Genomic DNA, 25,199 nt, shown 5'->3' on the forward strand with positions numbered 1-25,199 from the left:
GTTTTTATGCAAAGGTTCAATGTTATGTAGGTTTGTTTGAATGGTACCCAAGTAAAGGAATTTTTATGGCAGTAGTATGACAATGGGTTAGTGAATCACACAACAATAACTATACTTAAACTAAATTATTTCACTTAATTTTTTCAGTAAACAAGTTGCCAGAAAAAGACCAACATGTAAATCACTACAGATGCAGTGCAGAGCCAATTAAACAAAACATCTGTACTACAACATTGTTGTGATGTGTGTTCAGGAGGGCACTAGTGTGGACATGTGTGTGTGTGTTGGGGGGGAGGTACTACTGTGCCTCAGTGGGGGGCCTGTTCCTCTTTTCCTGCCAGTCCTTCTCCCTCAGGCTCAACTCTCCCTCGCTGAAAGCTGCAGGCCCCCAGTTTGTCATTTTCTGCGATCCTTTGGAACCTGAGGATGGACAAAAGAAGTTAAAGAAGAGAGAGGGGGACAAAGGGTCAAAGTCTAGAGCAGGGAACAGCTTAGTCACTCCCCCTTGATTGTGAAATGGCGAGGGGGTCAAGAAGGGGGAACGGTCTATTGACAGGTGGTACCTGGTTGAATGAGGCGGACCAGGCCCTCGTGGTGGGCCACTTTGTGCTTCCATGTCCTGGTGTTATTAGCTGCATCCTCCAGTTTCTTCATCACTTCCTGTGTCAAACCAACCAACCGCACAGACAGGAAGAGCAGACAGAAACAGAGAGAATACACAGTCCATTGAATAGATCCGTTAAGGTAATTAAGGTAATTAATTATTATTATTAAGTATTTAGTTAACCACCTTCCATTGGATTTTATTCTAAACTCAGACATCAGGATTAGAATACTCTGACACCAAAAATTCTAGCCTATAGGATCAACAATAGGCGTACATTATAGTAGTGAAGTATCTGACCTGGTATTGCTCTAGCGCCCCCTGCCTTTCACTCTCAAGCTGTCCGAGTTGCAGCATGGCGGCCTCCAGGGCACTCTCCTTGGCCAGCCTGGCCTTCTCCAGCTGCTGCTTCTCTGCCTCAGTCTCGGAGATCGCCCTCTGCTGGTGGATGTGGATCTGCTCCAGCTCAGCCCGCTTGACTGCTTCCTCCTCCAGTAACCTGCCCAGAGACAAATTCAGACTTTTGTTTACTTGCTTTAAATATGTAAAACTAACACGCATACATACACTTGTGGCCAAAGTCAAGTATACAATGACCTCAATAAGTAATAGGACAGTATAAAAAAAATGTTTTTTTTCATTCTCAAGGCAGGTGGATATTAAAACGTTGTCTTTAAAGACAGCATTTTTGATTGCGTTAACCTCTGCAAAGAGAGAAATTCATGCTCTTTCTGTAAATTATGCTTGCATTCCCTTTACACCTGACGGTAAGGGATGAGGGAAATCATTTTTGGTCCTGAAAAATATGTTTCCATTTCCCTGTGTATGGTTTCCAAGTTTTAACAACAACAAAGGGGTTATTTGATCTCTCTGGTGGGTTTTGCCCTTTTGCCCGCATTGTATTCCACTTACCGGGCCTGCAGCCTGCGCACTGTCTCCTCGTCCTGCCTGGCACTTCTCTCGTCCTCTAGTGCCTCCTCCAGGCGGTGATACATGTCTTCTAATTCCTTGACCCGCTGCAGGTATTGCTCCAGCTCACTGGACTTCTGGGCCACCTGCTCCTCCATCTGCTGACGCACCTAAGGAGCCACATATGAGGGCCACTGGCTTCTTTTCAGGTGGTTTCACTGCCTACACTTACAACCACTAACACTCAAAACGAGTCGAAGAACATCCCATCATGATTTACTCGGGTCGTCAGTCAAACAAACATACAAACAGTCGTTACCAACTGTAGGGGTTAGACTGCATGTCTGTGTTATGTATTTTCAGGAATTACAAACGGGAAGCTACTAATGTGTATGGTTCTTAAAAAAACAAGCTTGATTTTAAAATAAGCTGAAGTGGATGTATGATAACATTGTAAGCCCCTCCCCCTCTAAGCCCCTCCCCCTCTACAGATCTGGACAGACTCAGACAAAAGCCAACAGAGACAGATGAAAAATGTGTACCATTTTCTCTCTCTCCAGGTCGATCCTGTAGCGGTCCTGGAGCTCTGTCTGGGTCTGCTGTCTCTTCCGCTCCTCCTCTGCTGCGCTGGCTGCTGCCTCGTCTAGTTGCTGACCAATAGCGGAGGGGTACAGTTAATACACACAAGAAAAGAAAAAAAAGGGTACGTGATCAGCGGAACTTTGGTTGTGAAACGTCATCGTTCATTCTCATCAGAACATGAACACAGCTGTGACTATAGATATATATAAAGGCCTTTATATATATCTATGGCTGTGACTGTTCATAGGACCTCTCTTACTCCATCATCGCTGGGGCAAGTTGGTGAGGTGACCATCTGGAGACAGAAGGTTTTATTGTGTACATGTAAACCCAGGGTTCAACAATCTGTCTGTGTAAAAAGATCTGGTATGTACTGAGGAGCGAGGGTGATGAGCACCAGGGACAGGGACTGACCTCAATGGGAGTGTGGTCCGTACATTATGAATGGGGCACAATGGATGCTCAGACAATGTGAGCTTGTTGACGTAAGTCTGATGATTGTGCCTCGACTGCAATGTAGGTTGTAGATCACATATGAAACTGCTCGAAGTTTCACTTGTTGAAGTTGAGATTGCAATAGTTGATGATGACCACAAGTGAAGAACTTTTGCTCTCTAACTAGAAAAAACACCCCCCACAAAATACCCCCCAAAAACTGACGTTGTGTCCTTGGGCAAGGCACTTCACCCTAATTGCCTCAGGGGAATGTCCCTGTACTTACTGTAAGTCGCTCTGGATAAGAGCGTCTGCTAAATGACTAAATGTAAATATAGCCTAGTTTGCATTGTGCCTGTCAATAATATTACAAATGAAGTTTACCTTCCTTAAGGCATCCAGTTCCTGCTGCTTGTTCTCATTGGCTGTCTGCAGCTCCATCATCCTGAGCTCCAGCTCGTCCTGCTCCGCCTGCTGTTTCTGACGGAGTTCGCGACGCTTCTGGCGCGACTCGCGATGCAGCGCCGGGCGGCCTAGCTTCAGCAGGCTAACGCTCGTCTGGATGGCTGAGAGGAGATAACGAAAGGGTCAACCGCCCGTTTGACATGCTACGCTAATCGTTCGCTAATAGTTTAAATCATGGGAGACGTAATCCGTGTGTAGAGAACCTAGCCCCATGCAAGACATATAGAAAGCTCATTTTACTGACACGTCACACACACACACACTCTGCCTTCAAACAAAAGAAAATGTTCTAGCATGGCAACATATTAGACAATAAAAAAAAATGAATCTTGAACTATATAAAATGATTGGGAGTCATTAAATAGACCATTAAATATTCAACACAAAAAAATGCAAAACTCATTTTTTTGCGTATGAGGGAGAAGAGGATTTCTGCTGACTTTTGTGAAAATGACGAACTCCTTCCATCTCTTACCCTGAATCCATTCCTGCTTCCTCTTTTTATCCGATGCGCTGATCTCAAAACTTTTCTCAGAGCACTTGACGTAGAAGAGGCACTTTTTTCCTTCCTTATCCGGTAATGACTGATGGTGAAAGCATAAGCATTTGAATGTCTTAAAGGCATATTACTTATATGATGTGAATACCAGACCACGGTCAAATAATTATTGCTCAGTTTACGCTAAGCAGTTTCTCAGTATCATATTTTATGAAGCCAACATAAAAAGCCTTCATATGGAATTTGGTACATACTTCCCTCGAATTCGCTTTGTTACAATGCTTTCTTACTTCCACACAGCAGTTCTCGTCCAACATGATGTCCCCCTTCTTCTCCTTGAGGTCTTCGCTCACATAGTAGGCAACTGAGTCAGGCCGCAGGAGGAACCAACGCTCTATCCAGTTCTTCCTCTTGTGGCCCTTCTTCATCATGTAGCCCTCCAGGGTGAGACCAACATTGACAGTGTGAGGACCGTACCATCTGAGAAGTACACTCTATGACAGGGGTTCTCAAAGTGGGGTCCCCGAACCCCTAGGGGTGTGTGAACCATAGCCAGGGGGTCCACAAATAATTTGCTATAAATTATACAATTTTAAAATTGTGCTGTATCATTGAAAAGTGAAAAAATATAAAATGTATAGATGGGGACCATTTGCACCAATAAAACAAGAATATTGTGTCCATTCAAGAGCACAAAGGGTATGCTGAATGGATGTTACGATTATGGGGGGGTCCTTGGAAAATGTTTTCCCCTGTAAAACCACTCCTGGCCCCAGAAAGTTTGAGAACCCCTGCTCTATGACTCCTGACACAATCAGGCTATCATATCATTAATATCAGATCGTGTCCAGCAAATTAGATATGGCTGTGCTATGTGTGACACTATCCAATTCGGTTTCGTTTTATGATAACTTTCCGCGTAGGTTTGTGCAGTATTTTCGTCAATAACAATTGCTAACGCCATGAGGAAAGGAATGGGGGATAGGCCACATCAAAACAAATGATCTCAATGAACCACAAAGTGAAGTAGGGCGTCCCCTTACTACAGGAATTCAGACATTACAGCGAAAGAATTTTAGAGTGACCAATTATGCTAGACTACAATGCTTTAGTACAGACATGAAAGCAAACAACAGAGCCTGTTGAACCTGTTTGAGCACATCCAGGATTAGCTCTTGGTAGACCTCGGTGATGCCCATGGAAAGTGTCTGGTGGTCCATGCCCTTGCTGAAGCTCCCAGTGCCCACCAAGTGGATCAGCTCCCAAGCATTCAGACACTGCTGCTTGGCACTCAGCTCCAGCTTGTAGTCCTCGAACCTCTCCTCCACCCAGCTGCCCCCCATGGCCTCGGTCAGCTTCCGTAGGAAGTACTCAATCTAATGGATACACACATCAAGATATTTCAGTATCAGTATTCACCTATAAAAACATACACATATGCAGTGGAATCCAATCTGATCAACATGCATGAACACCCAATTGAGGGTTTAGGTTGGTTGAGGGGCAGTTCTATGGGCATATGTGAAGCCCTCTGTGAAATGCTTGCGTGTAAAAAGGGCTATACAAATAAATTTGATTTGATTTGATGAACACACAATTTTAATCTATTTAATAGTCAAAAGTATTTCATCAAAGCAACAGTACATTTATAACCCAACTAATGCATTGGTCGTATAATTAGCATCAACAATAAATCTTCAATTCAACAGGAAGCTGCAAACTTCCTTTTCTGTGTATGCGGTTGAGCAATACTGGTCACTACAAGGATCGCTACAGTATTTTTGCCATTAGTCACTGTGAGCTAAATCGCCCTTCTCCACTTCATTCTGAAGGCTTATGTTTCTGTCAGTACAAAAACAACATTATTTATTGTCTTTGTCTTCTTTATCGCATTTCTTCCTTATCATTTAAAGTCCCTAATTCCAAAGTAACTCAAACAATCAGTTTGTAGGAGCCAGGAAACTCTGGTTTAAACAATGTGTAAATGATTAACCCAACCTCTACACATAACTGAAGTGCACTGCTAACATAAGTGGTGATCATTGTTTATTTTAGGTGATTCTGTTTTAGTGAACAAAGGCCCTTCCAAGCATTTTCACCTCTTCAGTGACCATGGTCAGTGGATATTTATCCTCGGACAGGAAGTTGAAGATGCACCAGATCTTGAAGGCACTGTCATCCGAGATGAGAAGGTTGCTCCTATCCAGGTTCTTGCGAGCACACAGGGTCCAGCACATCCTGTTAAAGTCCTGACGGTCAAAGTTGTCCTGGACCTGCAGCGGGTGAAGAAGCTGGTCAGGTTGTTTACGTACACAGAAGGAGACACAGTTCAGCATACAGGGATCAGATCTACAAGCATCAGCCACAGCACTTCTCTAACTTTATGAAAATTACAGCAATGACAACATAGGTGGCATGTGGGTCACTCAATTTGTATTGAACTACATTACATTTACATGTAGTCATTTAGCAGACGCTCTTATCCAGAGCGACTTACAGTAAGTACAGGGACATTCCCCCAAGGCAAATAGGGTGAAGTGCCTTGCCCAAGGACACAATGTCATTTGACCATGAATCTAACTGGCAACCTTCAGATTACTAGCCCGATTCTCTAACCGCTCAGCCACCTGACTCCCTACTGAACTACATAGAAAACAAATGTTTCTCGTTTACAGGTCCACAGTGAACGACAGAGAGAATTGTATATTTATTGTATTTTCTCTCTGAAGCTCAGATTTCAGAGCAGTTGAGAAAAGGCCCTTGAAAAGTACAATCAGTGCAGTGGAGGGCAAATGTTTTCTCCTCAGCTCTAAATACAAGCGTTTCCATAGAGACTTGGCAAGTCCAGCGTGTGATCATGTGGACAGGAGCACATCTCGTACCAAAAGCAACGCTGGGCAAGCAACCTGTCCCAGTAGGACGTTCAAACCACTGAGTGTGAAATATAACACTTTCAAATTACACAATAGATCGACACCTTAATAAAAGGCAGAACAATCTGGTATGGCCTTTAATAGATAATAAAAGACCAAGATCAATTAACAGGTAATATAAGTATAATTGTACCAGTTAGGACTTCTCGGCTCAGAAGTTCTTTACAGAAGAGTCAACAAACATTTAGCAGAGAACAACTTGAGAAATACTATGTTTGCAGACAGACGGGGGAGAGATCACCGTTGTGAACGCAGCAGATTATCTTTCTTTCTTGTATCAACATGTCAAGTCTTCGTGCTCGTCAAGTTCTCTCTGCTTTCCAGACAAGTCAATACAGGCAGTGTGGCAGTGGCTCGTTTACTATCTCTCTTCTTTCTCAATCTCTTTTCCTTCCTCCATGCCACTCACCCACTCTCTGCACCTCGACAATGGGGGCTTTGTAAATGCATGCGCAGCAATGGGGGCTGTCTCTATCCACTCCACATAGCTACACATGTTGATTAGCATGCACTAGCGTGAAGAGAGAGAGGTCTCCAGGCATTGTTATCACTGGCCTTGGATTGTCAAGGAGACAGAGACCTACAGATAGAGAGACATCCCTTGTGTATCTAGGTCATACTTAGAGGAGGACAGTAAATAGTGAAAAATCTAAATGCAGACAGAACGTGTGAACTATTTATAGCTACTACCGTCTTTGCATTGTGGATTGTATTAACGTGTTTACACACTTTAGATCTGCTAAAACAAAGATGGTAAACCAGCAGCAATTGGGGCTACAAACATATTGATTATTTCCAAAGAAGTGGTGAAACAGACAACCTCTACTTTCCCAACTATAAATAAGTATGCAGATATGAGTAAAACATGAACACAGAAATGAACCAATCATAGCAACCTTGGGGCATGTAATAATAGCAGGTCATGTATTTGCGACCTAAAAAATTGGGTTGTCTCTGTTCCACATTATTTGACCGCTTCTCTGTCAAAACAGGTCCTAATCAACCATGCATTCCAAGAGTGCACAGAGTCAAATGGGTGACAGGAATGTTATGCTCCACACAGGCAGAGCGCGCTGTGTCCAAAATGTTTTCCGAAGTGTTTTTCAGTGTTAGGCTACTGCATTTGTAATTTGATTGGTTAATGAATTAATTTGGATTTCTTTACCATCCAAGTCATTTCAGGACACTCTTGTCATCAAGAACTGAACATGCCAGAATGTCTGTAGTACTTGGTGCTATGAGGGTAGAATGCCTGGCAAGAGAAGTGAGTCAGTTAAGAGGGTGACACCAAGGGGTCAGTAAGGGTGGAGTTTCCCGGTGGTGAAGGGGAGGTGGACAGACCAACACCCATGTCTGCCTGGTGACATTGGTCACAAAAAAGACCAGGTTCATGGACATTACTGCGTTCTCTGTACCCTATTTCCTCATGGCTGCCAGTCAAAAAGAAGCAGTCATGAAGTAATGTCCGATGAAAAAACTTTCCATTACCTATTCTGATTCTTCTAAAATGTATTATGTCAATTTTTATGCCACCAACATTCCAGTTATCTCGACATCTAACCATTCATGATGAATCACTTAATTACCACACAGTATTTCCAAGCTCTCAAAGAAACAAATCAATAAAATGATTTAAAGTAAACTCCAAAATGTATGATCGATAACATTCCGTGGCATCGTTTATCTCACCTTGTCCAGAATAAACGTATTCAAGTAAGGCATGTAACCCTGATTGGAAACAGGTCCCTCGTCGTCATCCTTAAAGTGCTCTTCAAGGGCCACTGGGTCGTGAGGGATCCGCATCACCGTGCATAAGTTGTGGGACAGCACCTACAATGGCAGAAGACGATTTATGAGGGTTTCATGTGTAACATTTTACTTACGAATATAGTAATTTCAGGTTCAGGTTTCATTCAATGTATTTCAATGTATTTCTGCTTAGAAAATCAAAAAGTCTAAATCGACGTAGCCTACTTCGGATTGCGCAATTCACTTTTCAAATCGATCAATCTTAAATTTGTTTTTATTCGTAACTACCATGCATTGCCCGCAGTTTAACACATAAATAAGACATCTCTCAATTTGAATACACAGCCACTGATTCACTTGACACGCACAAGAGACAAGTTTTGTTTTCTCACACATTTTAAACCACCATCCACGGTAAATGCAAATTGTACAAAAAAATGTTTTAAGTATACCAATGAAACACAAGTAATTTGGAAGTTCATGGGAAATTCTTAACTGTTAAACCTAGTCTGATATTCGGAGATGTTCAGATTACAAGTGACATCAGTTTCACAAGTATTCCGTAAATCGTACCTTTAACTGGGACTTGGACACTTTTCCGCTTTTGTCCACATCCAACGCTGTAAAAGCATGCCATATTGACTTCAGAAGTTCGTCTCGTAGTGCCATCGGTGTTTTTGTCAGTGCTCTCTCACTTGCTGTTTTCGCTTGCTCTTCTGTGTTGAAAACTTTACGGAGAATTCAGTTGAGGTCACATGACATGCTGTCAGATACTCAAACAATATCAAGTGCTTATAGCACCGCTCAGCGCTAATGATGGGCATTCCGGCTCTTTTTCGTGAGCCGGCTCGTATGGCTCAGCTCACTAAAAAGAGCCGGCTCTTTTGGCTCCCTAACGGCTCTTTAAAAAATACATGTTTTAACTATGAATTTGACTATGATAGGTGTGAAAACAATTTGATTACATTATGAAATGAAATCATACTCGACCGTAACCACATATCTTTAAAAATGCATTGATTTGTCATGGCTCTCCTCCGAGTTTTGACTACTCCGACTGTGTGAGTTGGCTCGGCCCTCCCTCATGCAGGATTGACAGGAACAGACGATGATCGTGTGCGCCTTAAAGCATACAAGTATTTTTTCGTTGTTCTTTGAATTAGTCAATTATTTTAGATACAATTAAATTTCATTATTTCATAATCATTTAGTTTTTATAGGCTGTATTAATCTATTAAAAATAGAGTCGGCTCTTCAGATATTCGAGCCAGCTCCCGACGTTCACCTTCAAGAGCCGGCTCTTAGAGCCGGATCGTTCGCGAACGACCCATCACTACTCAGCGCCTGACAAAAGCATTTAAATTAGGTTGTGGCAGACGCACGTAACTTTTAGTTAGTTTACTTTAGTATTATACAAGTGTTATCCCAAGTGATAACCATTCAGTGTGGTATGTGAATACCGATGTGATTGTTTAACGTGTACGCAATAAAACATTTAACCATGCCCTCTAAAGGCAAACTAGTTTACCTGTAATAACCAAATCTCATATTATGAGATTGAAAATGAAAAAAGACACTACAGATGAATTTTACAGGAATTTATTAAAAGAACTGACAATAACAAAACATTTGGTATGGCAATTCATGAGCTAGAAAATATTTAGGAGCTAAGAAAGGGGCATTATTTTTCCAGTGCAAAGTTGAACTAGACAAGCCCACTGCAACTGTTTTTAAAGAATGCATCATCTATTCACAAAAAGACTCCATAGAACAGAACAATGATTGTTTAATGCCAGACTGGGTCAGCGCCTCGAATTAAACCACACCTGAACTATATTTCACTAGTTGAAGCGTTGCCAACAAATGCTTTATCATTTCATGAGACCAGATTTGAGAATTGTTTACATGATCTATTCACCATTTCAAATAGATATCAGTTTAGAAGATAACAAAATATACAAATGCATATTAGGATTCCAAAAGGAAACATTGTCTTAAGAGCCAAGGATTTCAACTCACAGCAGTTGGAAATGAACAAATCCACCAACCTCTATTGAACAGACAAACATGAATAGCAGCAGGTTCTCTGTGTTTTTCTATACAAGACTCCACAATTATTTCCTCCAAAGTGGCTCCAGCTTGTGGCACCAGGCATATGACAGAAGCAGCCATGGAAAGGGCTTCCTCAAACCAAGGAAAGGGCTTTTGCTGTGGTCCACTTTTTTGAAGAGCAAGTTTAGGCTTAACAGAAAAAGTGCAGAAAGACTAGAGAACCATGGCCTTAAGTCTATGTGACTTTAGGACTGACAAAGTTAGAGTAGCTCTGTCGGTAATGGCTAGACTTGTCTTGAGACATGTCCATTACAATTGGAACTTGGTCAAGTTGAAGAGGTCATTCATACTTGACAACTTTGACCAAGTCTGGAGCATCGACTCATAGCCCACTGCAGGTCTGACAAAGGATATTCTCCGTGACAATGGGCAAGATTTCTCAATCTTAAGGAGAAATCGGTGTTCCTTATATCTAAAAATATACTCCAGGGATACCATTGGATATTTTCAAAGTCCATGATCCAGCACCCTAGGATGGACCAGCACCCTACTTAGGAGGGCATGAATTATCTTTATTGAGTCATTCTCAATAAATGGTCAAACTGACCGACCGGTTCATCTTCTTGCCAATAAGTCTGGAGGGTCTGGGATTGTGTTGGACTGTTGACCGTGTCAGAACCCTGTCTGTGGATAGAAACTTCTCCTCAGCAACAGCTTTGGCCATCTGGGCCTTCTTCAGCTCCCTGGGGAAGAGAGCAAAGAAACATCGTTAGATTTGGGAATGAGCAAACTCCCAAAGGTGACACAATTTATATGAAGAGCAGACAATAGCATTTGCAAGACCAAGTTCCTAAACCTGTAGAACTTGATCTATTCTTTTTAAGGTTCTTGAACACTGCCCCTACAATTGTAAGTAAGACTTTATTTATATAGCACATTTCATACAAGAATTGTAGCTCAAGGTGCTTTACATAAAATCAATAATACAAGTGATAAAAGTAATAATTAAAATAGCAAATAATAAAAACAATAATATCACTAATAAAAGTAGTAAAACCCTTCTGAGATAAAATTACTTAAATGCTTCGGTAAAAAGGTAGGTTTTAAGCTGTATTGTAATGTGTGCAGTTGCATTTTAAATGTTGAAAGAAAAAGGCGAGTGCAAAGTCCACAGAAAAAGTTGTCAAACATTTACAGCAGTAACCTAGCAAGCTATACAGACTTTTAAACTAAAGCTGCCGTTATAGTAATAAAAAACATGGTTGCAGTTAAGTTACCAGGATGAAATCACGTAATGCAGTAATAAGGCATTCACGCCAACACCAGCTTAGTGCGTGTGTGGGGGGGGGCACCTCGCTTTGCCGCACCACTTTGGGTACTGGAACTGTACTCTACAACATAGACTTACTTCTGAAGCAGGGCATTCTTGAACTTCTCAGCATTGAGTTCTACACGCAGTTGGTCAGCGCTCATCCTGGCTGCGGTCAAAAGCACCGGGTGTTTGATGAGATCCGAGGCGGACGGCCTTCTCCCAGGGTCAGGGTGGATCATCAGCTGCAGCAGGAGAAGAGGATGGGTTAGCACCTTGACCATGGACCCCCAAGTCTTATGAACTCTTGTGGCACAGTTTCAAAATAGATTCTTACTTTGAGCAGATCCAGGAAGTCCTTAGACAGTGATTGTAGGATGGGAGGCAGTTTCCCCTTGCGGATCTCATGCCATTTGTCCCCATTGGTGGGTAGAGGCTCCACCCCTGAGGCACTGATCACAGTCAGGGCTAGGGCAAATATGTCTGCCTTCATCAAGTTACTGTAGTCCTATTGCAAAAAAAAAAATTACAACTGTATTATAAAGCGATAAGATACAAAACTTGTGACTGGCATACTTCTTAGCTGTCAACAACAGTTTAATCTTTTTAGAGTGAGAGGAAACTTACCTCTTGAAGGACCTCATTTGCCAAGAACCTGCTGTCACCTTCTTCCACTTGAGGATTGTTCACCCTCGTCACATGACCAAGGTCACCTGAGCAATAGTGATTAGAATAAAAAATATTATTGACTGAATATTAAATGCACTCAGTCATAGAGTTAAATAGCAAGGCTGGGCACAAAGATTAAAAAGCTACTAAGAATGAATAGCAAATGCTATAATTAACTGCAATAAAAGTAACTCTGCGTGACCTTACCTATTTTATACACAACACTGGTGGTCAATCCATCCCCATTATCGTCTTCTTCACACTCATCAACACTGGCAATGGTCTTGCGTGAGATGAAGATGTTACCTGAGAGAGAAAGAGTAAAAAAAAAAGCAAACTCAAATTATCACACGGAGGTGGTAATTGGATAATTTCTTTCTTATTGGTGTGTTATATGGAACAATTTCTGACAACAGAAAAAAAAGTCAGCTCTGAAAAACACAGGAACCGGCCATTGGGCTTCCATAACTTCCAGATGAAAGACATGCTTAGTACTAGCACATCGGTTACTCAGATTGTTCAAGCACGTCTGTTTTACTCCCTGGAGTACTCACTGGGTTTGATGTCCATGTGCACCAGCAGGGTGGAGTGGATGTACTTCAGGCCGCGCGTCACCTGCAGCAGCAGGCCCTTCAGCTCCAGCTCTGTCAGGAAGCACAGCCGACTGTCGTTCTCTGCAATGACGTCCGACAGGGTGCCGCCGTTGCAGTACTCATTCTGGATGAGCATGTGGTCGTCCTCTGCCCATGCCGAGTAGTAACGCACCACGTGGGGGTGCTGGCCTAGCACGGCGTGAGCATACACCTCGCGGAGAGCGTTCTGCCTGCGATGGAGAGGGACGTTAGGATAATCTGTCAATACCATTTAACAAGCTTCAGTTGTTTTACTTCTGACTTGACACACATTTGCATCCATTCCAGCAGTGTTCCTGCTTTTCAAACTGACAATAAAAAAATATTCACTTACTCATCTACAGATCCAGCTAGAGGCTTCTTTGACCGCTTAATGGCATAGATGCAACCGTCCAGCCTTTTGATACACTTGAAGACAGCGCCAAACTCCCCGCTGCCTATCTTCTCCAGCTCGTGGAACTCTGAGGCATACCTGGACATCATGTTGCTCTCCATCATTGTAATTCTCTGAAGAAAGAAAAAGCTGTTAGAAAGCTTACACACCACAGACTATTTCACATTACTCTTTGTGAGAAGAAAATACAATCTCAGCCTTCTGAGTATTGGGTTTTAGGAATGAATAAAGAATATACCTTAGGAGGGCGTAAGATTTCTTCCTCAATTTCAGTATCACTTGCTTCCATGTCCTCACCACAGGAGCTATTCAAAAAGAAAAGACAGTACACATTTTACCCACCAGACGGTAGCAATGAGATTCATGATGCACTATGCACAATGCCCACTTGTGATGAACACTAGAGCTGAACATACTCATTCCAGTGTGCCCTCTTCCTGTTCTTCTTTTGCAGGGTGGCAGATTGGATATCGAGGGAATCCGGGGTAAAGGGGTTGAAGTTGACCATGGGGGTCCGACATCTCTTACTACTACTGCTGCCGTCCAAACCGGACTTTCCTGTGGCGTCTGCATTCTTAAACAGGGCTACCCTCCTGTTTGAGGATCCTGAGCTGCAGTCTCTGGCTCTAGATAGCAAGCTCTGCAAAGGAAATTATTTATATGGTTAGCATTTAGAAATTAAGGAAAAATTATACGCTTTGACACCAAGTTCCTGTAAATGCGTTATAAATGTGTGTATGTGTATATATGGACTTTCAATGACCCGTGTCTTATTTACGTATATTTTCAAAATATTTCAAGGCCTTGAATTTACAAACGTTCTCTAGGATATAAGGACACGTGACAACCATGTAAATGTCAACTAGCCAAAGACATGTCCAGACATTAAAGTTTGGCCCCAAATCTGTAATTCTAACGATCAAACCGAGACAATTGTTTTAATGTAGGCTAATTGACAACTTTATTTAAACTATTTCTAATGTATGAAAGTGCCAACAGGTCACCACATCTTGTTTAACGTTAACCGCCCCACATGTCTGGATATAACCTCAAATTATCACGATGTGAACAAATTCAGAATCCTAAATAATCCATCTGGCGCACACAGCAAATTTAATAAAGTGAGAAACAAACCTTTGGTGTGTGTGGCGTATCAAAAAGACGAAGTTTTCTAAAAGTTTTGTGCGGGGGTGTGTCGGGACAGTCTGGGATAGGTGAAGAGCTATCGTCCTGATTAAACGGCCGGTCTGGAGAACTACCATAGAGGCGAGAATTTTTCCGTGGAGACGGGGAGCCTTTCATTAAAATTGAGAGACTTGGGGAACGTAGATGTGACGGGGAATCAAATCCTTCTTCGTCCCAAAGTTCCACATCATCCTCTTCTCTAGTCCGATTCAAAGGGCTGCTGTCGTCGACAAGTTTTGAGGTGGATTCACGCCGCTGATGCATTGGCGAGTCAAGTTCTGTAAAGCCCGACTCTGCTCCAGTGCTGTTATTTCCATCTTCTACGCCGGGGTCGTCCTCTCCGTCACTCGTTGCCTCAAACTGTAACTTTTGACGAATAGGTCGAACATTTGGAGATGGAGTTCCATGTCGACGGCAACTGTAGCTCATTATGGCTAATTGTAAATTCAACGCAAGCTAGCTAGCGACTCGCTTGTAAGCTAGGTTTAGCCAGCAGCAACTTGATAAGTAAAAGTCAATTATTGGGGGAAAAAATGGCTGCACGGCAATTCTTGACGTTCCAGATCACACACCCAAATGTAACACTTCAAATACTCACTGAATGCAATCCAACGGCAGTATTAGAACTGAAAAGTAGGTCAGTCGCTTACGTATTACATAATCGTTTGGAGATTTAGCTTCGTAACTCTAGCTCTAACTATATGTTTACAAAATAGTTTGAAAAGAACTCACTCCTCCTATCAAAGGTGTGGAGGTCTTCCCGCGACCGTTGGTCAAGTGATCCAGCTCATGGCCAATAAGAGTGCACCATGAGGGTTTGAAACAGAGGGCGTTCTACAAGGGTTACGTCACCAACCCAAAACGTCAATTTGGCGCGAATGAAACCTTTCATCTAGTCAAATTAAAATAAGCATGTTATTGAAGGCTGGTCTTTTGTTTGGAGTGGATGATACCGAGAACATATTTGGTTAATATTTATTATTAGCTATTTATCAAGTGTTTCCAGAGTAAAAAGCACATTTATTTTCTATGCTGCTACTATCTATCCAAACTTCCCCCATGTTGCGAGCGTACACTTGCCCAGCACCTCGGACGCTTTCCACATGGATTTTCGTAATTAGCTGTATATGTATCTGGAAATCTCGTGATCAAGACAAATCAAAACGTTAAGATTATGGTCAAGTGATCCAAATTTTTGTGTAGGCTACTTCATTTGCGTTAGAAGTTGTTAACTTTGTTTTTACTTGTTGACAAAGTAAAATGACAGTTTGTGCTTTATCAAACCAAATGAGCAGTCACCATCTTTTATTTATTTATTTAGAAACACAATTGCCAAGTGCAGTGTGCACTATAAAATATTAGAAATACTTCTCCCTTCAGCATGTCTGGACAATGTGATATGCAAACGGGAGGTTCCAGTTATCAAAACTTATATACACATAAAAGATCACTTCACATGAGTCGGACTTAGAAAATAGAGGAAGACGTGATTTCATGTTCTCTTTTTGCTAATAGGTTTAAAGTCCATTCTGGTTGGGCTTGGTGTCAATCTTCCAGACCTGGCGACTCCCCTTGCTGTATTCTTGATGCAATGCGGATGGCTTCTTCCAATGAGGGCTGGTCACTGAGCTAGAGGGGGAATAATTACAGTGAAGTCATTAATACAACATTGTTAAAACCTCACAATCCTGAAACGAAACCTGATTTTAACCATATCTTCAATCGTAATCGGCACCAGTTTTGTTTGACCACAATCAACATTAGTGGGTTTCTGCATTTTCATTACCATGACAGAGGGGGAAGAGAGAAGCTGCCAATTGTTTAACAATGACGTCAATAAGTTGTTCACTTGAGCCGTTCCATACACCCTTACAGGGTTAGACGACATTAGACGACGTTATTCAGAAGCTTGTAGTTTTGATGGGTCATTAATCAATGTAAAAGGATTACTTAGGGAAATTAAGATTTCTCACACAGAATACAAATGGTATTTACAAGAACTATTACATCATATAATGGTTTACTATATCCTTATTTGGTTGGTTCTTTGTAGGTCAATGTCAATCGCTTTGGATAAAAGCGTCTGCTAAATGAATAAATGTCAATGTTTACCCAATACATTAATCATGTGAGATCATCAAAATAGATACTGGGACAGCGTTTAACGAGACCTAATGAGTAAAGATCCACAGACTTCCCTCTGTGCTTTGTAGATAATATTTAGATGAATGCATTGGCTCTGGATCTGGTACTGTAAAGCACTCCAAAATATAGCACGCCACTGTGAGACTTTAAGGCAACACAACAAAGGGGTCACATGTAAACCCTTTATATCCTGTGACTTTTAGCCTCTGGGTGGTGTCACAATTAGGTAAACAATAAACCTGGCCAAACCTAGTATCACCTGTGCGTTGGAGCAGACAGCCAAGCAGAGTGGGAGCTAGGACTGGATTATCCTACAGCAAATAGCTTAGACTAACAGCTCATCCAGAAAGATCTTGGCATCACTACAATGGTCTAAGATTAATCTACTGTGACTTGTGTATAGTGAACCGGAATATTACTTGAGTATCTGTATAGAGTTTCTGTATCTGTATTTTTCTTCAACAAAAAAGCTTAGGAAAAACTCTATACATTACATTATAATAACACAGGATGGAAATGAAGGCCTGCATAGCTAAATGTTTGTTGTTTTAAAATGTGTATTAGAAAGACTAGTTCTTGTCACAAAGGTTCATAAAACAGGAGATACAATAGATTTATCCTCAATAATCATTACTCGACAACCATTACAATCATATTACCCTTTACATCTGTAAAAGTTAATTCTTGCCTACATTTAACAAACCAAATACATAGTTTGCAATGTTTATATCATACCTGAACGGCAATATGAGTGCCATTGGAGGTAGCCAATAGGGTGACAGGGTGAGGGCTGGATGAGATCACCTGATGTTCCTGTTCCTGCCCATAGACTGCCTCATCCATCGTTTGAAATGAGGTCATGTCAGGTGTCATTATCGCCACCTGCTGTAGACACATATACATATAAACTAAATGGCTAACCTAAAATACACTGCAATAGCTATTAGTGTATAGTGCAGCCATGGTTGGGTTTCACTTGAAATTTGATTTTTTGATGTCATGGCTTCAAAGTAGATATTCTATAATAGGCTGGGTGAAAACCACAACGTACCTACCTTGCAGTAGGAAACAATGTCAAAACAGCTAGCTAATGGAAAAGACTTATGTAGATACCTGTCCATCTGAACCATCTGTTGTCACCATGGTGACAGAGTGAGCCCCTTGTGATGTCAGCTCATGGGCTGGAATGGTGATGGTGGTGCCCTCTTGCGTGACCATGGTGATTGTGCCACCCATGGCTTGAAGATCAGCTTCTGAGATACTGACCTGTGGAAGGAGGCATGAATCAGCAAGATTTTTCAAAGGCAACGTCAGTTCCTTTTGAGAAAAAATAGCATTATAGAAGCATCATATCCTCATTATGCTCTCTGGTGAGTCAAATACAAATGTTCCTCCTCCTAAATGGCTGCATTACAACCTCATGAATCAAAAATATATTAACAAGAGATCAGTGACTAGGTGTTGGCCTATATGTGTTGTAAATTATATTCAACCTGACCTTTCCTGGAGTAGATCCGGTATCAACAATTTAGACGGGCCACACCACTTGCAAACATTTCCCCCAAACTCCAACCTAGTCTCTGACCTGTTGCGTTCCATCTTGCGAGACTAGGACGTGCTGCTGTGTCATGATGTCCGGGGGGTCGGCAGTCACCTGCTCCGACCCCGAATCGTCCCCTTCCACTATAGTGGTGTAGGTCACGTTAGGATCATCCAGGGCATCTGGAGTCAGACAGGGACATTAGAAATACAGTGCACATCAGAGTGATAAGTATGTTAGCTCAACAGAGCGACAGAATCCATTTAAATGGTTAAGTCTACATATCTGTTCATATAGCATTGTCTACATATTGCTTAACCTGTATGAGGAACTTTTGTCAAGACACATTCTTTCAACTTTGAAAAGTGAGTTCATATTACACAAATGGAGACACACACACACCTGCAGGTGGTTCAAAGTAGGCCTCCTGCTCCTCTTCAATGGGCTCTGTGTCATTGTGCGCTGTGCGCTTGTGCATGGCCAGAGTGGAGATTTGCTTGTAGGTCTTCCCACAGTGGTTACAGTTATAGGGCTTGCATGGCGTGTGCACTACATGGTGCTTATACAGGCTGGAGTACTCTGTAAAACGCTTCTCACATCCAGGCACAGTACATACATAGGGTTTCTCTCCTGAAGATAGAGATGTGAATGAACATTTGAAGTTGTTACAATTTTGGGGGAGGGCTCCATTTTAAAATGTAAAAGTAACAGGCAACATTTCTATGGAAACATCTGGATGTTCTCAGGGAGTTATCAATAAGCAATGTGTACCCGTGTGAATTCTCATATGGTTCTTGTAGTTGGTGGCGCTGGCAAACGAGCGTCCACAGCTGGGCTCAGAGCAGTAGTAGGGACGCTCTCCAGTGTGTGTACGGATGTGGACTTTGCGAATGTTTGAGGTGGTGAACGAGCGTCCGCAGCCCTCCACTGGACATTTGAATGGCTTCTCCCCTGCAGACAAGACCAAGATATACCAAAATGTTTACTACTACACTTTTGCCAATTATAACAATTGAATTATGAACATATGATCCCCCCCAAAAAAAACAAAGCTCTGTGTTAGTACCGGAGTTCATGTGGTCTACAATAGTGTGAAGTGTATCATTTCTATTATTGTACAATAGGCATGTAATACCTGTGTGTGTCCGAGTGTGCTTTTGGAGGTCTCCTGAAGTTTTGAAAGACTTGCGGCAGTTCAGTTCCTGACACCGATAAGGCTTTTCCCCAGTGTGTGTGCGAGAGTGACTCTTTAAGCCATACCCTGGTAAAAGACACCAAACAAGAATGACAGTCAGTCAAGTTCCATCATACATGTCCACAAAATAAAAAGCAGCGAGGCTGTATGACCCAAGAATACATTTACATTTACATTTAGTCATTTAGCAGACGCTCTTATCCAGAGCGACTTACAGTAAGTACAGGGACATTCCCCCGAGGCAAGTAGGGTGTGTCCTTGGGCCTATGCCCAAGGACACAATGTCAGTTGGTATGACCGGGAATCGAACTGGCAACCTTCAGATTACTAGCCCGACTCCCTCAGCCATTTGACTCCCTATAGAATAGAGTGAAAGCCCTCACGGTAGCTTGCTACCTGTGGCAAACTTCTTCCCACAGCCAAGGTATTCACAGATGTACGGTTTATCTCCAGTGTGGGATCGCTCATGAACCTGTAGGAAACCCAAACAAACACTGTTTGGCATCAACAGTGAAACAGACCTATTGGTCTAACGAAACAAAGACACCAGGTCTGGCTAAGTAGCTTTAAAGAAGAGAGTAATTAAACAATACACACACCCACAGTCTTACCTTAAGATGGTGGGCAGTAGTGTATAGCTTTCCACAGCCATCGTGGTCACAGCGGAATGCCTTCTCCCCAACGTGTGAGACCCTTCCTGACCTGCCCTCATGACCCTGAAGCACAATCTAACGGGTAACATAAAGTTAGACCATACTGCCTGAACCTAAAACAAGGAATGACAGATACTTGTCATGGGTATTGTATTTCTAGTACCTGCATGTGGACTCCATTATCTGCCTCTCTGCCAAACTGTCCCAATGCAGTTTCTACATTCTCTACCTAAGGGAACAAACAAAATGGTGTTGACCAACAAACCATGGTTATACCACACTAACATTCCTAGCATTACCTTTTTATTCAACTCTATGGACATCCACCCCAGGAACAAAGCAACTTTATTAGAAACCTGTCACAAGTCATTACCTTGGTAGTGTACTGCTCCAACACGCTGATGGTCTCCGGGTCGATGCAGGCATCAGCCTGCAGGTCAGAGATGGTGCCGTCAGCCTGGATGGCCAGGATGGTGTTGGACTGGGGCATGTGCAATGTGTGCTGGATGTATGCTGTGCTCCCATCCTCCAGCTGCACGGCCTGAAGACCACTCTGGTCATAGGTCTCTATGGAGATGAATAGGGTCATTTTGGGGGGGCTTTTAACTTAATATACAGAGGTTAGTTTTGATGAAATTGAAAATTTGACTTGACCATAATATCTGTGTTATTAACATAATTCTCATGTGTCTGAGCTGGTTGATTATTTGGGAATAAAGCATTTTACATTTGTTTCATTCAAAAACATGACAACTACTGCTACTTCAAACTGTGTGTATCAAGGGTTAAAGTGTACCTTTGGGTGCATGGATGTAGGCTGTTGTCCCATCTTCCAGCTGGACGGCCTGTCCATCTTCCAGCTGTAAACTGTCAACTCCTACACCACAAAAATATCCAAAACAACAATGTTAACGTAAATAAGGCACATAAAATCGATCCGTTTTTGTTCAGCTTTGAGTAGTTCCTCTGGGGGCAATGCAAACTACTCTAAGGCAGGCTCTTGATTGGCCGACTGTTGTTTGTTTTACCACGCTTAGTACCTGCTTTAGGCATAGATACATGCTGAACGTAAGCAGCTGAGCCATCTTCCAGCTGGATGACCTGGCCATCCATGATCTGGCCATCTGAAAAGGAAGCTACAAATTTCAATTAGACTGACATTGAACCTGTCCTGTGTCACAGAATACCTGTTATGACGGCAGTCAGAACACTGACCACCATTCATTACAAACTTTATTTTGGAACTGATGACGCTGTGGTCGGTTAACTTTACAAGCCCTTTTCCCTCTTTATTTACATAATTTGAGGTAATCTTTCTGGTTTGTGTCAATTATGCACATGATCTTATATTAGCTAACTGCTTACCTTTGGTGTCATGTTGTATGTAGGCAGTGGAGCCATCAGCTAGTGTGACAGCCTGTAGGCTCACCGTGTCCATACTGTCCATGTGATCACCGTCTATGTAGGATGGCAAACAATGGTTATGATTATATGACTACAAAGCAAACCTCAACAAGCAAAGTGGATAGACATTTTAGGATTGAGATTTGGATGAGAAGCATAGACAGGACTGGGATTAAAACTAGTTTACGCAGTATGTTTCAACCTGCAGCCTTTTGGACTCAAAGGATTCACTCGGACCAATGTAGCAGAACCACCTCTCTTACAGTTAGTCTGACCTTTGGAACTTTACTGTGTTGGATAAAAACTTTGAGTCTCACCTGCCACAGTGACTGCTTCCGCCAAACAGAGGGTAACTGGCTGGCCATCTGCGTCTTGAAACTCTGCCATCCCCTGAGAGTCACGGCTAATCTGAGCCAAGAGCATGATCTATTTGCTGAAAGTACACATACACTGGTGTCGTTACATTAGAGCTTATGTGGTCCCAACTTCACAGTTGTATTAATTACAAGAAAACATAAGGAAACGTTTTCGTTAACATTATAGCATTTCATTTTACAGCTATTTAAATGAATAAGACAATGCAACAGAATTACGTTCTGAACATAATTTTTTGCTCTGACCACATGCACGTGCTTATTTTAACTATTTTATTAGATGTCTCATATTTTAGCAGGCAGAACATCGTTTTCATAAAGTTCTGAGAAAACGTCATAAGGTAGCTAGCTACGTGCTACAGTTCGGAAGTGACTTGCAACATCTGTTAAGTGGGTAAGAATGGGGAAAGGGGTAAGATTGGTAAGAATTTAAGAACGTAAGTAAGTAATCTAGCTCGGTAGCAGTCCAGGCTAACCCTATCCAACACCAAAGATAGGCTTTACTAGCTTGCTAACTTGACAGGTTACAGTCGGGGGTTAGCCTACAATACTACACGAAATAAAATGTTCTAGAAGATTCCACAGGCTAGGCCCCCTAATATTGATATTGCACATCCTTCACTATGTAGCAACCCCGTTTGTACAAACTAACAAACTAGATGGTTAATTCAGTATCATATTTTGCTGAGAATGCAGTGGGACGGTAACGACAAGTGCACGGAATCCATTAGCTAATTATTGAATCCATAAGAATGATGTTTAGTATAGAATTAAACTTTATTATAATGTAATTCTTTCCCATCCTTCGCCTAGAATCTCTGTTGTAGTTCCTTTCAGAGATGGCTGAAGGAATAATGCACACTGGGTAAAAATGTATATACGAACCTCAGAAATTTTCCAACAATCCCTTCGTTCGACCACCATGCATCAGTGCAGGAAACGTTCTGCGATGCCTTCAACCCGGTAACGTGTATGACAACAATGCACTTTGAAAAGTCCAGACCCACCATCACTACACCTAATTTTTGATTGGATGTACACATTGTCACTCCACAATTATTGTCCTCCAATTGGTGTAGAGATAGCTCAATCATAACGTAAGCAAGTTCTTCTTCCGTAGTTCATCTTCATGGGCCCCTTACAGACGCCATTCCGCGTTGGCTATCGTATTGTTTGAAGTGTTTTACTTTAAACTGGTTTAATTGTACACACTCAGTGGGCACTATTAAAACGGTAATGGTATACATTAAATTAGTTATCCACACTTGTTATCGTTTTTTCATGATGTGCTTTTGAGACCGGGCTCACTGTAATTCTATCATGTAAACAACGCGGTCAGGGAAATTGTTGGGCATCCATGTTGAAAACAAGGTCGTGTGGGAAAAAATGGGGATATGTGGGCAATGCAGTGAACTAGAGATCTGCCTAGAGTAGACCCGCTTTCATTGATTCGTCACTGGCCTTTGGATTGCAGAATCGTGAAATCAAGCATACAGTTAAAATATCGTCGTGCAAAATGAAGGATAGAATAATCAAGAATACGGAAATCTGCAGAGCAATGTTTAGATCACCTTTTGGTGATTATTAATAGTTTATTTCTCTGAGAGACATGTGATCGATCAAACCATGTGATCTGACTCATCTAAATACAGAATGCATGTATTTTTGCAATGTAGTTTAATTTGTAATTCTCTGTAATCTTGTACAAGCAGATACTGATACAGTATAGAAAAAAACATTGAATATTGATCTTACATAAACCAGGGCTCTTAGGTCTTAGGCGTTTGACGTGAGACTCACGCATTTCAAACGGTTCACACGCTCTCATCCAACACCACACCAATATTTGTCCCGCTATATGGACGGGACGCAGGCATAGGGAGGTACATTATAAGGCGAGTTGATAGCTGTCTCGAAATATAGGCTAGAGTTAAATGTCACCTACCAGCCAATCAGAAACAAAAGCCGCTGATTCTTTAATGCAGACGTGACATTCATTCTATATAATTTAACACTGAAGTATAACCAGGATTTTATCAATAGTAGCAAGAAAAGCTGCCAATAATTTAACACAAATCCTTGTTGGATACAGAGCAACATAAGTAATATGGAGAAAAGTTCCTGTTAAGGGAAGTTTCAGATGTAAACATTTAGTTTGGTCAAGCATGTAACTGGAGTGGAGGGTCAAGGGTTACATGTCTGTGGTTAAAGGTGAGGTTGATGCTCTGTCCAGCATTAATGTGGACTTGTCGGATATGTTCATTGGCATCCATCGTCTGGTGTTATGCTGTATGTCCCTGGAGACACCTCAATGTGGAAGACCTCTGGTCCCAACTGGGCCTACTGAACACAAAGCGCTTTAAGAAGTAAATCCCACCTGTTGTATGTGCCATGAACAGTCATGATATGTTGTCAACCAACAGTAGAATGGGATATTTTATAACTAAGTAATACACACTTAAAAGTAACTTTCTTACGTGTTTTCTGGTCCCAAGTGCAGTGCCAGCGGTCTTTGGTGTGAGTGGTATCTACACACATGAGCCCTCTCATTTTCAGTGGCGTTATGGGTAGGGTCCAAGTAAAACTTCTGACAATTCCACACAGATTTGGCATTTACTACATGTTGAATTCAGTATAAGCCTACTGTACTTGGAGAAAGGTATGATACGACTGACCTTGCATTGGTTTGTAGTCTGTGTCATGAATTCTGCTATGGATTCCAATGCATCGTCCAGGGTCGTGTGGGTTGAATCTCCCTGAAGCCATACAATCATGGTCAAACATATCAATAATAAAATGAGGGTGATAACACATTACGTCCACGTGGGGCCAGTTGCTTAAGAGGGTTCAAAAATGTCACTTTTGTAAAATGACATTTGGATCAGATTCATCAACATCTATAGCCTACATTTTCTGTAACTGGCACAAATATTTATTACCCTGATATATATGCTGATGAATTTGTAAGAAAATCGAACGTAGGCCTACTTCGTCCGGTTCTTGGGTTGTGGTCTCATACGGATTTGAAGTCCAGTCTACACTCCGTCTTGAGGCTCGCTCGAGTACATCCAGGCCGAGTCTGGCGCAGCGGCGTAAGGAAGACTCCAAACTCGCTTGACTCGCCATTTCACTGCGAATCAAATCTCTAATAGCCTACACTCGAGCTCCAAATAAAATCTAGATTTTACAGAGCTGTACCAACATATAACTTAAAATCTTAATACGACACAATGCTGACATCACAATCGGCAGTAAACACTGACAACAATCAACAGGTCGAATTTATCATGTAGCCCAAGTAAAAAAAACAGTTTAAAAACATATAGGCTAACATACAGCAAACTATCGCACAAGTTAACACTAAATACCCACACGCGTGATCAATTTATCAATTTACAACCAAAGACTACAAAGAATATATTGAGCGCCTTTTAAAAAGCACGGTGTTTAGTTCAACTCCACTGCGGTGCT

General features: G+C 41.9%; 4 protein-coding genes across 8 annotated transcripts; all 4 read right to left on the reverse strand.

Moving 5' to 3' along the window:
- Window positions 1-199: 199 nt before the first annotated feature.
- swap70b (switching B cell complex subunit SWAP70b) lies at window positions 200-8,883 on the reverse strand. Its single transcript, XM_067234507.1, has 12 exons — window positions 8,750-8,883; window positions 8,117-8,257; window positions 5,594-5,767; window positions 4,643-4,870; window positions 3,785-3,931; window positions 3,471-3,579; window positions 2,915-3,096; window positions 2,056-2,163; window positions 1,517-1,683; window positions 905-1,103; window positions 564-660; window positions 200-420 (listed from the first exon to the last, which is right to left on the reverse strand). Exons 1-12 carry the CDS (start codon window positions 8,843-8,845, stop codon window positions 299-301), a joined length of 1,770 nt encoding a protein of 589 aa, XP_067090608.1. The 5' UTR covers window positions 8,846-8,883; the 3' UTR covers window positions 200-298.
- An 891-nt stretch (window positions 8,884-9,774) lies between these two features.
- Window positions 9,775-15,170, reverse strand: wee1 (WEE1 G2 checkpoint kinase). The gene is made up of 10 exons (XM_067234584.1): window positions 14,367-15,170; window positions 13,649-13,872; window positions 13,471-13,537; window positions 13,173-13,345; window positions 12,761-13,029; window positions 12,414-12,512; window positions 12,165-12,250; window positions 11,875-12,045; window positions 11,637-11,782; window positions 9,775-10,971 (listed from the first exon to the last, which is right to left on the reverse strand). Exons 1-10 carry the CDS (start codon window positions 14,844-14,846, stop codon window positions 10,815-10,817), a joined length of 1,872 nt encoding a protein of 623 aa, XP_067090685.1. The 5' UTR covers window positions 14,847-15,170; the 3' UTR covers window positions 9,775-10,814.
- Window positions 15,171-15,540: 370 nt separating this feature from the next.
- znf143b (zinc finger protein 143b) lies at window positions 15,541-22,683 on the reverse strand. 5 transcript variants are annotated; one of them, XM_067235316.1, is made up of 16 exons: window positions 22,614-22,683; window positions 21,672-21,787; window positions 21,316-21,408; window positions 20,991-21,086; window positions 20,747-20,827; window positions 20,324-20,517; window positions 20,114-20,179; window positions 19,909-20,025; window positions 19,694-19,769; window positions 19,238-19,363; window positions 18,874-19,053; window positions 18,505-18,732; window positions 18,148-18,284; window positions 17,676-17,828; window positions 17,298-17,444; window positions 15,541-16,046 (listed from the first exon to the last, which is right to left on the reverse strand). In XM_067235316.1, exons 2-16 carry the CDS (start codon window positions 21,775-21,777, stop codon window positions 15,963-15,965), a joined length of 1,884 nt encoding a protein of 627 aa, XP_067091417.1. In that variant the 5' UTR covers window positions 21,778-21,787; window positions 22,614-22,683; the 3' UTR covers window positions 15,541-15,962. The 5 variants fall into 5 exon arrangements, with proteins under 5 accessions (XP_067091417.1, XP_067091418.1, XP_067091415.1 ...); XM_067235317.1 differs by having other exon boundaries at window positions 15,543-16,046; window positions 17,298-17,447; window positions 20,991-21,074; XM_067235314.1 differs by having other exon boundaries at window positions 15,543-16,046; window positions 17,298-17,447.
- A 628-nt stretch (window positions 22,684-23,311) lies between these two features.
- Window positions 23,312-25,184, reverse strand: akip1 (A kinase (PRKA) interacting protein 1). Its single transcript, XM_067235053.1, is given in 6 exon segments — window positions 23,312-24,005; window positions 24,007-24,068; window positions 24,206-24,232; window positions 24,235-24,315; window positions 24,404-24,484; window positions 24,717-25,184. Coding segments are annotated over 6 exon segments (507 nt in total). The 5' UTR covers window positions 24,855-25,184; the 3' UTR covers window positions 23,312-23,887.
- Between the last annotated feature and the right edge of the window lie 15 nt (window positions 25,185-25,199).

This window comes from Osmerus mordax, chromosome 4 (genome assembly GCF_038355195.1).
Source record: "Osmerus mordax isolate fOsmMor3 chromosome 4, fOsmMor3.pri, whole genome shotgun sequence".
Taxonomy (NCBI): Eukaryota; Metazoa; Chordata; class Actinopteri; order Osmeriformes; family Osmeridae; genus Osmerus; species Osmerus mordax.